Source organism: Ovis aries, chromosome 3, assembly GCF_016772045.2.
Source record: "Ovis aries strain OAR_USU_Benz2616 breed Rambouillet chromosome 3, ARS-UI_Ramb_v3.0, whole genome shotgun sequence".
In the NCBI taxonomy this organism is placed as follows: domain Eukaryota; kingdom Metazoa; phylum Chordata; class Mammalia; order Artiodactyla; family Bovidae; genus Ovis; species Ovis aries.
The window spans coordinates 35,799,792-35,813,915 of NC_056056.1; the positions used below are offsets into that span (position 1 = coordinate 35,799,792).

Below are 14,124 nucleotides of genomic sequence, written 5' to 3' on the forward strand. Positions count from 1 at the left end.
TCAGCCATGGGTGTTCATGTGTCCCCCATCCTGAACCCCCCACCTGTACCTAAATTTATCAGTGAGAGATCCTCTGTTGATAGTTTTAGTCAGTTAATTTTGTATCCTGATACTTCCCATTATATTACAGCTTGAGTAATTTTTATACTTGTTCAGACCTAGTTGCCTAAAGTCCTATAAATTGGATAGGCCCTTGTTGGTATTACTGTTACTGACCATTGAGGTAGTTTCTGATTTTTTTGTTACAAAACTTTTTTTCTTACATGGTTTCCCACAGTTACCTATGACTAATGAGTCCAAGGTGTGTGCTAGGTGTTTTTATACATAGTATAAATTTTTTCTGAAAGTTTTCCTAATTTGTCCTTGTCTCAGCGGTGGCAGGGTACCTGTGTTTCAGCAGTGTTTTTGTCATCTTTGATTATTCTGTTAAAACAACAATGAGACTAACCAAAAACCCAAGCTTATTTAATAGGTGAAAATTTTTATTTGATTTTTAAATCTACATTTAAAAATATATCACTTGTTTTTATATTAAATACTGTAAAAATAATATACAACTGAAAAAAAATCTTTCAGAAGTATATGTAAAGGGACACTCCCTTCATTCCTCCTTCCTCTGCAAGGTGAGTGTGGGCCTCAAGTTTGCTTTTACCCCACTATACCCCAGATCCCATCTTTTGATTTGGTCAGTCTTCTGTGATCAGCAGGGACCTACCATCGGGTGCATGGTGATACTGTTTCAGTCAGGTACAGACATGATACTGATGGAGGTTTGAACTCCTTTTTAGGTCATTTTGATACCTTGCAGGATTATATATAAATCTTTGACAAAGAATGAGTTTATTAGAAATAATTGGTATTGAGTCAATCAATGTTTGTTGAATGAGTAAATGAATGAATGAGTGGACAGTTGCTAGATTGCTTTCCAAAAAGGTATGCTAGCCCTCTAGCAACATGGGATAGTGCCGTTTTCACTGTAGCCTTACCAGAATGGATATTACAGTGCTAAAAAATTGGTAGATAAACAGACTGAAAATGTTGCTTTGTTTTGCTTTTATCTCTTGGATTACTTACTGAAAGTTTTAAAAAATTTCTTACTGAGTTCTATGAATTTTTCCATTCATATCCTTTGTTCAGTTTTTTTGTGTGTGGTTATAAAGTAGGGCTTTGAGTAGATAGCTGTTAGGAAGGAAGGGAAGTATTGAATTTAATGTTTAAAATTATTTTTCTTTTTTGGTGGGAGCAATCTGTATGAAAGTAGTAGTGAGTTTACCTTTATGCTTAGCTTAGATATGTATACAGTTGTTCACTGTATGTATATTTGATGTGAATTTAGGTGGAAAGAGTGAAAAAACAGTAATTGCTCAGAGGGTAGGTTTTACCCTAAGATTTAACACCTTATTCTGCTGAATGAGCTTGTTCTGGAATGTGTTAGATGGGAGACTTGAATTTGTCTTTCTGCAGTTGATGTCTCCATTTCTATGCAGTGCCTCTGAGTAAGCAAGCATTTTGCTATGCTAAGTATATTTAAACTTACATCCATATGGTATGAGCTATGACACATGGAAACATTCAGTGTTTCCCTGAAGAAACAACGATTTTTAAAATTGAGAGAGTGTTTGGTACTTTTTTTGCAAAGGGATTTTCAAGGATAGTTTTAACTAGAAGTGAATTTTACCTTAAGTGTTGACTTTAAACCCTTTAAGATTTGACTTTACTAGTTCACTCAAGTGTCCCAGACTGTTGCCACTGTACATGAAGTATTTTATCATGCTTAGTGCTGACATTCCTATCAAAAGCAGCAGGCGTTTAGGACTAATACTACTTTGACTTATGATGTATGTTTTTCCAGCAGAGGGGAAGAGAAAGTTAATATTTGATAAAATTATAGCAGATTTATCTCATTTTGAATGTTGGAAATAAATACTCATTTTAATGAGGTTAATGGGTAGGCTTTTTTATTAGGTTAAGGCCTAACATTTTAGTTAAGTGTTCAGTAATGAATCTAGGGTGCATATTATACATTATACCAGATGAGCTTTTTTTTTTTTTTTTCTTTTAAATTTTTAAAAACATCTGCAGAGTGGTGGACATGACAACAGAGTCAATTGCATACAGTGGCATCAAGACAATGGCTGTTTGTATAGTTGTTCAGATGATAAACATATTGTGGAATGGAACACACAGACGTGCAAAGTGAAGTGGTGAGTAACATTGATACTTTTGGGATAGCTCGATGACTATTTGGGAATGCATTAGTGTTTTGACAAATCATGGCTGTATTCTTGATATAAGTAAAGTTGGATATTGGATACAATGGGGAATGTAGACACTGGTAAGGTTATAGACTGTTCTCAAGGAATGTTTAATCAAATTGGACATAGAGGATTTTAATACATAAAAGTTTATGTATTAAATACATAAAAAATATATAATACATAAAAGAGGATTTTAATACATAAATAACGGTACGGGATAACCGCATAAGAGATGCCATAAGGTAGCATGTAATTCAGAGAAGGCAATGGCACCCCACTCCAGTACTCTTGCCTGGAAAATCCCGTGGACGGAGGAGCCTGGTAGGCTGCAGTCCATGGGATTGTTAAGAGTTGGACATGACTGAAGCGACTTAGCGGCAGCAGCATGTAAATTACTGGTCAGATGAGTAGGGTGGTGTTGGGAAGGCCTGATGGAAGAGAAGAATTTCAGCTGGTCTTCTTAAGAGAGGTAAGATGGATAGGGCAGGAGAATCTTTTTGAGGGTGGGGAAAGGAATTTGGCGTGGGGATATGGCAGGAGCAAAGGCTAGGAGAAAGGAAAGTGAAAGATTTACTTGGAATGGAGTAGTGGAATTTAAGAGGAGGGCCATGCTGGGGAATAAAGGCTGGTAGAGGATATGAGCCAAAATATCTGTATAAGAGTCTGGCCATAAGTTTTTGATAAAAATCTCAGACAGTCTTCTAGTTCAAGCACCTAAACCTGTGAGTGACTGTGTAGTAGATGCTTAGTTAATGTGGACTGTTGAATGTAGTTGAACTTACGCAGATGAGGATCCTAAGGAGGATAATGATACTCATGGTCTTACAACTAATAAGTGGCAGGAGAGTTCTAATCCTGCTCTCTTGAATTCTGGCACAGTGTTTTTCTGCTGTACTGAAACTACTTTTTTAGAGTTTTAGATTGTTTGGTAAGCAGGAGACACTGAAGGTCAATGTCATAGGAGCAGAATAACCCAAATAATGTTTTAGGAAGAAAATCTTCTAGGATGGTGTAAAATATATGGGAAGGAGCTAGTTCAGAATCAGACAAGCTAGTTCAGAGGAAGAGTAGCTAGACCCAGCAGAAGGGGTGGTGAGAGAGTCTTAGAATCTCACAGGTTTGGGGCTGGTGGTACAGAGTGAGTCATCTGCCTAGAGGTGCAGTGCGTTCCATTAACCACACTCATGGTTTTAAAGAGACACCTGTGGAGGTTCTTGTCCACTAGGTCAGGGTGGGGCCCATGCAGCTATACTTTTAAATGCCATCTAGATGAGAGTTTACCAAGCCAGTCCTTCCAGAAGTGACTGATAATGTTCAAGGCAGTCTTCAACATGTTATACACAGTATTGTTTTTGTAACACTGCAGGGTGGTCTCCGTCCCTGCTTTGGCTTAAGAGAGAAGTTGAATCAGAGTCTGAGCTTTCACCCAGCTACACTCTCTCATACAGTATTGTGTTTACAGTTTCATTTTTGGCATTCTTATGCTATAGTTAATTGATTTTATTTTCCATTTTAGGAAGATGAGGATTTAGCTCTTAGTCCCTACCTTTTTCCATCCCCATTTTCCCAGTGTTGTAATGTCACACTTTGATTAAACAATATTCATTGTTCACGTTATACCTACCTAAATACTGTTTTAGATGAGACTTGGACTGTACTGTTTGTGTTATCTTTGGGCACAAAATTTTGGGGTGCATTATTGCTTCATTTGCTTAGTTTTGTATATACTTGTCATTAGTTCAGTCTCATTCCTGCAGTAGTGTAAATGTCATTTATTTTCAGACACATCAGTTGATGAATCAGTTATTTAATCTTTGAAGGCTTTCCTCCAGTTTCATTTATTTCTTGGAGGACTTCTCTGCTTTATTCTAGTGATTATCCTGAGATTTCCTTTCATTATCTTGAAAATTTTCTTGTCAGATGGAACCTCTGTTTCCTAGATCCCATTCTTCTCTTCGTGGGTTTATTTCTTCCTTTTGGTGACACATACAAATTGGTAGCTTCCTGGAAGACAAGCAGAATCTCAATACATTTACCATGCATGTCTTCCAGTGTCTTTATTCTGTCCTCACAGTTGATTAATAATTTGAAGATACCGACTTTTTGGCTTTGTTAATTATTCTTATACACTGAAATATTCTGTGTTTTGTTTATTTTTTTCTTTAGTCAGTGCATTGTGTTGGCCCTTGAGGAACTATTTAGCCTGGGAATTCATGTTCTTCATTATTCTTGTACTGTAGATCTGAAAATTTAATTCCTGCTTTCTCCTTTCTCTTATACTACATACTGTTATTTAGATTGGACTAATCCTTTAAGTTTCTTACTGTATTCTCATTTTAACTCTTTTGTCTTTTCCTTCAGTTACCTGGGAAATTGCTTCAATTTCACCTTCTAAGTCTTGTATTGAACTTTTAAGTTCCTCAAACTAAACTATTAACTTCCGGGAGCTATTTTATGTTCTTTGAATATTTCTTTTTCATTCTGTCATGCTTCTTTCATGCCTATAATATTTTCTAATTCTCTGAAGTAGTGCAGGATTTAAGTTTTTTTTACGTACGTCCCTCTTGAGGATGTGTTTTGATTTTTGTTTGGTTTCTTTCATGTTAAAGACATTCTTCAAGTGACTGGAGATCCTTGACTGCCTGTTGTTTTTTGAAAATGAAACATTAAAAAGCTGCTTGGAAAGCCTGTGTGGGTGTGTGGCTCAGTTGCTGGGCTTATTTGTCGAGTGGTTGGGAGGCCTTCAGAGTTAGTATTGTAGGTCACTCCTCTGGAACCAGTCACATTTCCTATTGCTTTTCCATCTTTAAAGTGCACATTACGCTACTTGTGTCTACAGGTCTGATTTAGTGGGTCCAGGTTGGGGCTTCAGAATTCACACAAATTCCCAGGTACTGCTGATGGAGGGGGGTTATCACATTAGGTTGCAAAGCTCTTAATGGGGAGGGGGGCGGGCTTTGGTGGTGTTAGCTCTATGCTGGCGTTTCCTGTGCTCAGTGGTGAAGTAGATTCAGAAAGCTTGTCAGGATGGTGATCATGTCTTTTTTTTCTTTAAAGTCTCTCAATTCAGTGACCAGATAGTAAATAAGGAATATAGGTGAGTGCTGAAGCTGTGGGATTTGGTGAAAAATTGTCAAGAATATTTGGTACCACCGAGGGTAAAGGAAAGGTTCTTGCTCGTTACTGCAGCACTTCTTTGATTGTTGGTGAGGTTGAGTTTTTCACATTGATTGTCAGGTTGCCTTGCACAGACTTCTCATTGTGGGGGCTTCTCTTGTGGTGGAGCATGGGCTTTAGGGCTCTTGGACTTACTGCTTCAAGACCTGTATTTTCCCAGACCAGAGATTGAACCCATGTCCTTGCATTGGGAGGTGTGTTCTTAACCACTGGACCACCAAGGAAGCCTTGTTTGTCTGTTTTGATTTTGAGTTTGTTTTTTTTTTAATCAAAGAGTTATTTCTCTTTCTAAAAACGCTTATTTGGCTACACTGGTCTTAGTTGCAGTATGTGGGATCTAGTTCCCTGATCAGGGATTGAACCCAGGCCCCCACATTGGGAGCATGAAATCTTAGTTACTGGTCTACCAGGGAAGTCCCTAGGAGTTCTTTCTTAAATATAAAGAGATATTTGTATATTCTGAGTATTAATTCTCTTTTTAAATTTTAAATTTATTTTTTAATTGAAGGATAATTGCTTTACAGAATTGTGTTGATTTCTGCCAAGCATCAACATGAATCATACATATACATATGTCCCTTCCCTCTCGAACCTATCTCCCTCCCCATCCCACCCCTCTAGGTTGTTACAGAGCCCCAGTTGCCTATATATTTTTTATATCTTCCCCCCCTCCAGGCTTTTGCTTTTAATTTTTATGACTTATTTGTGGTAAGTTCTATTTAATTAAACTTGTTTGTTTTTTCTTTGTGATTCCTTATTTGTAATTGCTTTGGAAAGCCTTTTCTAACCCCAGAATTATAAAAACATTCTCATAAATATTTCTTTATTTTTCATCAGTTTTGATTTAATTTCTAAAGTTCATTGTGTATTTTAAGAATCTAATTTTGTTTTTCCTTTTTTTTTTTGAAAAGCACTTGTTACTGTTTAATGAATTTCCCAGCATGTCACTTCAAGCTACCAGTACACAAGCTGCACCTATACCCTTAATCTTCTCCTCAGCTCTTCTGCTGAAGAGTTTGGCCTTGAGTTTGGCCTTCACAAAGACAGACTGCCTTGGGAGCTTTCCCTTCCCCAGAACTCTGTAATAACCTAATCACACCACATCAGTGATAGGAGCAGCTCCAGTCTTGGTCTTGGCAGCATTTACCCGTGTCTGTACTGACCAAGGTCCATAATTTATCATGGTTGATAGTTGGGCAGAAACCCTGGTTTCTCTTTAAGTGGTACTGCCTCATAATGGCTTTCCCGAAGTATCTTGGGTGATGTTTTCTGCAGTTGATTCTGTGGTGGTACATGCCACCAGCATTACTTTGGCCTTCTGTGTGTTTCTGGTGTTTGCTGAGGTGACTGTGGCCGTGGCTCACGTGGCTCCTAAGTTTCAGGTCTTCCTTAGTTTGGATGGCATGTTGGCAGCCTAGATAAAAAAGAGTAATTTTGTTTTTCTGAATGAGTTATTTGACAGTTCCAATGTGACTAGCAGAGCAATATATTTTCCACTTTAGAATTAACCCTTTTTGGTAGGAAAATTGCTGCTGTTATTTCTTATTATATAAGTGAATAGCCAGGCCAAGCTCCTTGTTGCTTATAAAAGTTTGTTAACGTGTGTGACAGTCTGCAGACACTCTTGCTGCTAATCGTATTTGTGATATTAGAAAGGGATCATCTATACCTAATTTATTTTACTCTATCAGATGGGGGCATTTCTCTGTGCATTTGGGGTAGAAATAGCCTTTTTGTACCATAGGTTGAGAGATCATTTGTGCTGCTAAGTAAATTCTCAACCTTTCAGAGAATGCAGGAACTTTGGAGGGAATAGTGGCTTTGCAGAGGTCCAGCCAGCATGCCCAGTTTCCTGGGTGTTAATAAAGTCTACCTGATGGATCACAGGATACACAGCTACCCATTATACACTCTCATAGTTCTTACTCACCCATTTCCTGGTACCTCTCCAGATTCTCTGTCCTGTTGGGGAGGCAGGACCTTGGAGATCTGTCCAGGGTTGGTTACTTGACTCAAGTTTCAGGGGATTGCCATTTGGCCTAGAATCTTAAGAGGCATTTTTAAGGCCTGATTTGTTTTTTATTTTTGCTCTGAGTAAAGGTTCCTCCCCATTTACAGAGATGTTTTTATTTCTCTTCAATACAGCAAATGGAAAGGTGATAATAGCAGTGTCAGTTCCTTGTGTATCAGCCCAGATGGAAAGATGTTGCTTTCAGCTGGTCGAACAATCAAACTATGGGTTTTGGAGACCAAAGAAGTCTACAGAGTGAGTGAATCAAATAAGTCGTAAGCATAACAGTGGTCTGGAGCAAGTATGGAGAAAGGCAGGAATCTGAACAAGAGAATATTATTTTATAAGATTTGTTACTTTGAAGCATATGAAATAGTAGATTTTTAGTAGACAAAACTTAGCCTTCAGATCTGTTGAAATAAATTAGATATGTCTGTTTCACATGCATTGCAAAAATGAATATAAATGGAAGAAATGAGTAGAATTTGAATTGTCTCTTGATAATTATAATTGTGTAATAATGATAGCAATTTTTAATATCTAGCTTGCATCCAGTATTTGGTACACTTTTAGTATTTAAGGAAATTTAGAATTAACACAATACTTAACTGTGGAGATGTAGACTTAACATTTAGTGCACTTGGGTTACTGAACTTTTGGTGCTGTGATGATGCCTTAAAATTGTGGTTTCGACTCACTGAGAGTAACATGAAGACCTACAATTCCTTGGCTGTGTCTGAGCACCCAAGCACCCCTTTAAAATGGGTAGAATGAAGTGAGTCTTTAGGGTAAAGATGGAGGAAAAAAAGATTATGGACTAGAGTCATGGGAGTTGGAAGGGACATTTTTAATGTTCAACATTTTTCAGATGAAATTTTTTAAAGTGAGAGGAATATAGCACAAATAATTAGTAGTCTGGAGCTCTGATTTCAGATATGTATTATCTGTATTATTTCTGGTACATGTGAACTCTTAATTTTTGTTAACTGCTTTATATCCATCTTCTCCTAAATGAGATTTAACTTTCTCTAGCACTTCACAGGACATGCGACACCAGTTTCATCACTCACGTTCACTACTATCAGACCTCCTAATGAGAGCCAACCCTTTGATGGAATTACAGGTCTTTATTTCTTATCTGGAGCAGTCCATGACCGGTTACTTAATGTCTGGTATGTAGTCTTTTGGATTTGGGAGGTAACATTACCTTGAAAGGATTGGTCGCATTTACATGGTTAATATAAACGATGAATATGAGATTGGCTTTATTGTATCTAATGTTAGATTTACACTGACTTGTAATGAGAAATTGAGCCTGCCTAAAAATCAGATCTTTATGAGAAAAATTTAAGAGTGTTATATTATAGATCTTCCTCTGTGCTTGTTTAAAGATAACACTAGGCTGAATATTTTTGTGACTTTTTTAAAATTTAAAAAAAACTTAAAAAAAAATTTTATTTATTTATTTTTTTTAGAAAAATCTACTTGTTGAAAGAAATGACTACTAACGTCTATTTGCTGGTGGTTTAATAAACACATACGTAGGTGATGAACTTATGTTAAATAACAGTTTATCAAACTCCAACACTTTCTCTATAAGAATATCTTAACCTTTTTACTCTTAGGGATACTAGGCTTCACCTCAGCATTATTCTTGGGGGCCGTTTTAAACAGAAATCACCAACCAAAAGCACAGGAGCAAAAAGCTTGGCACTAAGCAGGCTGTGAAAAGAATCCTTACTATGAAAGCTGCAGTAAAAAGGCAGCATCGCCTTGTTTAACCTCATGGGTGTTGGGCTGCTCATATTCTTCACTTCTCTGTGTATACCTGTTAAAGACCATGAAATCACCGCAAATACTGATTTTGGGGTCTGCGAATAAATTTTAACAAGTAGGCATATTCTCAAATAAGGAATCAACAAATAATGAGGTCATTTATCTGTTTATTTCTGGACTCTGTTTTCTCAATATTACTATGATGTTAATTCTCCTCACATTAATCTATAAATACTGAGTGAACTCAGTCAAAATACTAGCAATGTGATTTTAAAATTCAAGTGGAACTGCAGAGCACTTAGAGTAGCCAAAATGACTTTGAAAGAGAAGTTGGAGGACTCACTTCAAGACTTGGAAAGCTGTAGTGATAAGAAAGTTGGCATTGCCATCAAGATAGACAAATAGGTTAGTGGAAAAGAGGTTGCTCATTGTTTACGTCTGCCACAAACACATGAATGCTTTCTCTTTTCCCATGCAACCATGTTACATGATAGTGACACAAATATTTTGCTTATTTTTTAATTACTTTATTTAGCTTTCAGAAGATGAAAATGCTCTTTGGCCTCTTTTTATCCCCTCCAAGTGTCTTGCCTTCTAAACCTTGGTTTATTATCTAGGCAGGTCCGGTCAGAAAACAAAGAGAAGAATGCAGTGATGTCTTTTACAGTTACAGATGAACCTGTCTTTATTGACTTGACTTTGTCAGAAAACAAAGAGGAGGTAAGTGGCTTGTTTTATTTTTATTTTTTGAGAATTTGTTTTTGGACTTCACAAATACTCTTTTTAAATCAGGATTTTGATGATGTGATGGTTCAGGAAAGAGAATGAAGTAAAACAAAAATCTTAGACTGTTTGATGTAACCATTGGGTTCTGTGTTGAGTGCTCATGAGGGCAAAGGACAGGGCGTGGTGGCGCTTTCAGTAATCCAGATTTGCAGGCCCGCCGGCTCCCTGTTGTCAGCCAGTGCACTTGGCAGTAACTTAGTGCCTCTGAACCTCCAGGCTGCGTGGTCATCGACTACGCTGTCTTCATAGTCTAAACTTATAGTTTATAAGCTTGACAACTTCTACTTGTTCTTTTGATGGAGGGATTATTTTTAAATTCAAAAGTTGTCCATCCTTACTGTTCTGATTTATCTCTGGTTATTATTTGAAGGGTGGAGAGGGTAGTCGGATTTTCATAAGTAATTATTAGAGTCGACTGAAGTATATTTCCTATTAGAGTAATGTTATGTTTTTGTTTTAGCCTGTCAAGTTAGCTGTTGTTTGCAAAGATGGTCAAGTTCATCTATTTGAACACATACTTAATGGGTAAGTAAGAAAGTTCTCAAGTCAGAAATTTATTTTCTTCCCGTGACTTGCTACTGTTTATACTCCCACCTCAGCCTTCTTTGCTTTGTTCCTTTTCAGTTAGGTCATTCTGAAAGCTTTAATTCTTTGTCTGTATGAATATATACATTCCCATGAAAACTTGAGTTTTGGAGTTGTGGCTTATTTGTTGATATTTGTGGTTGAAGAGGGTGGCTTTTTGTGCTGTGTATTTAGTAAATTTTGTTAGTTCTAACATAAATTTTAAAAGAAATTAGCTTAGTAAGAAAACTTTGTTGTGAGCTTTGGTGAAGCTTTAATTTCTAGCGTTGATAGTGTTGCCCTTGTCACACAATGGCGGGTCAGCGAATGCTTGTATTCTGGTGGACAGAGAGGATGTTGCTGATGTTATGTATAGTAGTCATAGAACAGGAATCAGTAAATTATGGCCTGCAGGCTGCCATCAGTAGAGACCATATGTGGCCCCCACCAAAGCAAAAACTTTACTATCTGGCTCTTTATAGAAAGTTTGCCAGCTCTTGCCATATGCTGTGAACATGGTCTGAGACTCAGTCAATGTGCATAATGATGTGAAACTTTAAAATGGTTTCAACTTTTTATTGTCAGTTGATGGCTTTCCTCATAGCTCAGTCAGCAAGGAATCTGCCTGCAATGCAGGAGACCTGGGTTCGATTCCTGGGTCAAGAAGATCCCCTGGTGAAGGAAATGGCAACCTCCTCCAGTAGTCTTGCCTAGAGAATCCCATGGACAGAGAAGTCTGGCAGACTTTACTCCACGGTGTTGCAAGTTGGACATGGCTTAGTGACTAAACCACCACTACCCTTCCTTTTACAATAGGAAGTATGAAAGCAGTATACATTTGTTTTAAAACACTCCGGAGACATAGACGATTATAAAACCCAAGTCCCTGGAGCTCCATTGAGTTCCTTAGAGGTAGCTGTAAACGTTTTGGTGTGTAGCCCTCGAGGCCTTTGTTCACATAGTCATATGTGTGCGCGGAACGTATAACTGAAGGCCCAGAAGAGGGCCACAGTAAGGACTGGGGCATTTCTTCTTGGGCAGTAGCCTACCATTAAAGGATTTTAAACTGATGATTGATGGGGTTTGACCTAAATTTTAAGACATTGCAAAGAGAATAGGCCCTAGAAGGGTAAAGGCCAAAGCAGAGGCCAAAAATCCTGGCTGGAGATGGTTGTGGAGTTGGGAAACTAGGAAGAGAGAGTTGGAAAGCTAGGGGGGTGCTTAGAATTGGAGTTATTTATGGAGGATGTGTACTTACTGGTGATAAGATGTCTGTGGTGTGAGTGTGTGTGGCTGAGATACAGGGACAGATAAGGTTGTTGGAGGCAAAAGGCTTAGGACTGAGAGGGAGGGGGAGGGAGGGTGGGGGGATGCTAGAAGGATCATCCGTCTGCACACTATGTGTGAAAGTCACCAAGAAAGGAATTCTTCAGCAGAATTGTTGGACAGAATGACAGTGAGCCACTCACTTCTTTAAGAAGTGCTAAGTGATCTAGAGGCCATTTGGTTAGGGTTAGCTGGTGACGACAATTTCCGTGGTTCTAGAGATGGTGGAAGAGGAGACTGCTTGTAGCGAATGTTAGTGAAGAACAAGGTGCACACTTAAGTCATGGTGAAGGGTCCTGGCACAAGGGCGTGGAGAGGGCTGCTGAGGTGAGCAGCCTGGAGCAAGGTGAGTGGAGCTCTGAAGTTGAGGATCTAATTTCCTTTATATCTTACTGATTATTTTGCTCCTGGAGGTGTGTTGCAGAGGTCGTGATGAGTGTTCAGAGATTGGAAGCATTTGGAGATGGGCCTTAGGGGAGTGGGGTGTGGACAGAGCCATTTGGGGCTGAAAGCTCATGGTGCTGACAGCACACTTGGGAGCTTTGGGGCCTGTTGTGGGGATAAACAGATGAGCAGGTGTACCTCATGGCAGATTTGGGGGGTGAGGTCTTGAATGTTGGCAGGGTGGGGATAGATGACAGAAACACTGGTGCTCTGGGGACCTTCTCACTCCTGGTGGTGACATGGAGGCCAGTGGAGGATCCCGTTTCTTTACTTGACACCAACTTCTGAGAATTCGTGTGAAATGCTATTTCACATTTTCTTTTTTATATTTAATTAATTAGTTGATTTTGGGCTGCGCTGGGTCCTCATGGCTTTGTGCAGGCTTTTTCTAGTTGTGGTACATGGGGACCACTCTTCTCGTGCTGTGTGGGCTTCTTATCGCGGGGGCTACTCTTATTGTGGGGTGCAGGCTTCTCGTTGCAGTGGCTTCTCTTGTTGCAGAGCATGGGCTCTGTAGTGTCCAGGCTTCAATAGTTTCGGCTCCCGGGCTCTAGAGCACAGGCTTAGTAGTTGTGGCTCATGGGCTTATTATTTGCTCTTTGGCATGTGGGATCTTCCTGGATCAGGAGTTGGACCCATGTCCCCTGTATTGGCAGGCAGATTCTTATCCACTGCATCACCAGGGAAGTCCTATTTTCACATTTTCTTATGTAATTGTTTTTCCATTTCTAGGTACTGCAAAAAGCCTTTGACTTCGAACTGTACAATTCAGATAGCAACACCTGGGAAAGGCAAGAAGTCAACACCAAAACCTATCCCTATTTTAGCAGCTGGTTTCTGCTCAGACAAAATGTCATTGTTGCTTGTATATGGCAATTGGTTTCAGCCCACCATTGAGCGAGTGGTACGTAAATGTTCCTGAAGTAAAGTAGTATAACATCAATACATCTCTGGTAGATGATGAATGTGAAAGGGTACATTGCTCTGTTTATTGGAATACTTAAGAAGATGTCATACATTTCCCTTTAACTGAGGGACCGTTCAATGGGTGGTTTATTTTAACTTGTGAGAACTTTGGTTCTACAGTTGATCCTTAAACAACACAGATTTGAACTGTGTGGGTCCACTTTTACATGGATTTTTTCAATAGTAAGTACTATACTACTACACCATCCAAGGTGGTTGAATCCACAGTTGCAGAACTATGGATACATTGTAAGTTATAAGTGATGAATTTTCGATTTCGTGGAAGGTCTGCGCCCCTAGGCTCTGTGTTGTTCAAGGGTCACATGTAATTTTACTTAACTCAGTATATCCAAAATAGCATTTAAATGCTGAGGCAATATAAAACATTTGAGATGCTTTACTCTTCTTCCTTTATTTGCTATTATGTCTTTGAAGTCTGGTATGTATTATTCACTTGTAGGCACATCTCACTTTGGGCTAGTCACATTTCAGGTGCTCAGTAGCCACAGGTATGGGTGAATGTTGCCCAGTTACCCAAAAGATAAATAAGATTTCGTGGTAATACCACACATTGAATATTGCAAGTGGAAATGTGATAGGTGGGGCAATGATTTAAATTTTTTGATTACAAAAGTTTCTTGAGGACTTTTGGTGTGTAATTATGAGCATATCCAGTAGATGAGGCTGTGAGAGAATATTTCTTGCTCAGGCAATCTGTTGTTGATTCGATTTAAAACTATTTACTTACTTTAAAAAAACACAATACATGGATATGATATGATAAAAAGGGGAGAGAAGTGTTAAGCTGTGAACATA

General features: G+C 38.6%; 1 protein-coding gene, 1 non-coding gene and 1 pseudogene across 2 annotated transcripts in view; 2 read left to right on the plus strand and 1 right to left on the minus strand.

Annotated features, from left to right (window-relative positions):
- The window catches only part of WDR43 (WD repeat domain 43), a 37,649-nt gene that overhangs the window by 10,093 nt on the left and 13,432 nt on the right, over nt 1-14,124 (plus strand). The window contains exons 3-8 of the mRNA XM_027965888.3: nt 2,083-2,204; nt 7,581-7,701; nt 8,479-8,618; nt 9,840-9,942; nt 10,469-10,533; nt 13,075-13,246. Of these exons, the coding sequence (XP_027821689.2) occupies nt 2,083-2,204; nt 7,581-7,701; nt 8,479-8,618; nt 9,840-9,942; nt 10,469-10,533; nt 13,075-13,246 (723 nt within the window). The remainder of the gene's footprint in view (nt 1-2,082; nt 2,205-7,580; nt 7,702-8,478; nt 8,619-9,839; nt 9,943-10,468; nt 10,534-13,074; nt 13,247-14,124) is intronic.
- Nucleotides 5,688-6,840, minus strand: LOC121819022 (large ribosomal subunit protein uL15-like; annotated as a pseudogene).
- Nucleotides 8,106-8,190, plus strand: LOC114114238 (small nucleolar RNA SNORD53/SNORD92). Its single transcript, XR_003589068.1, has one exon. It is a non-coding gene; the product is annotated as a small nucleolar RNA SNORD53/SNORD92 (small nucleolar RNA).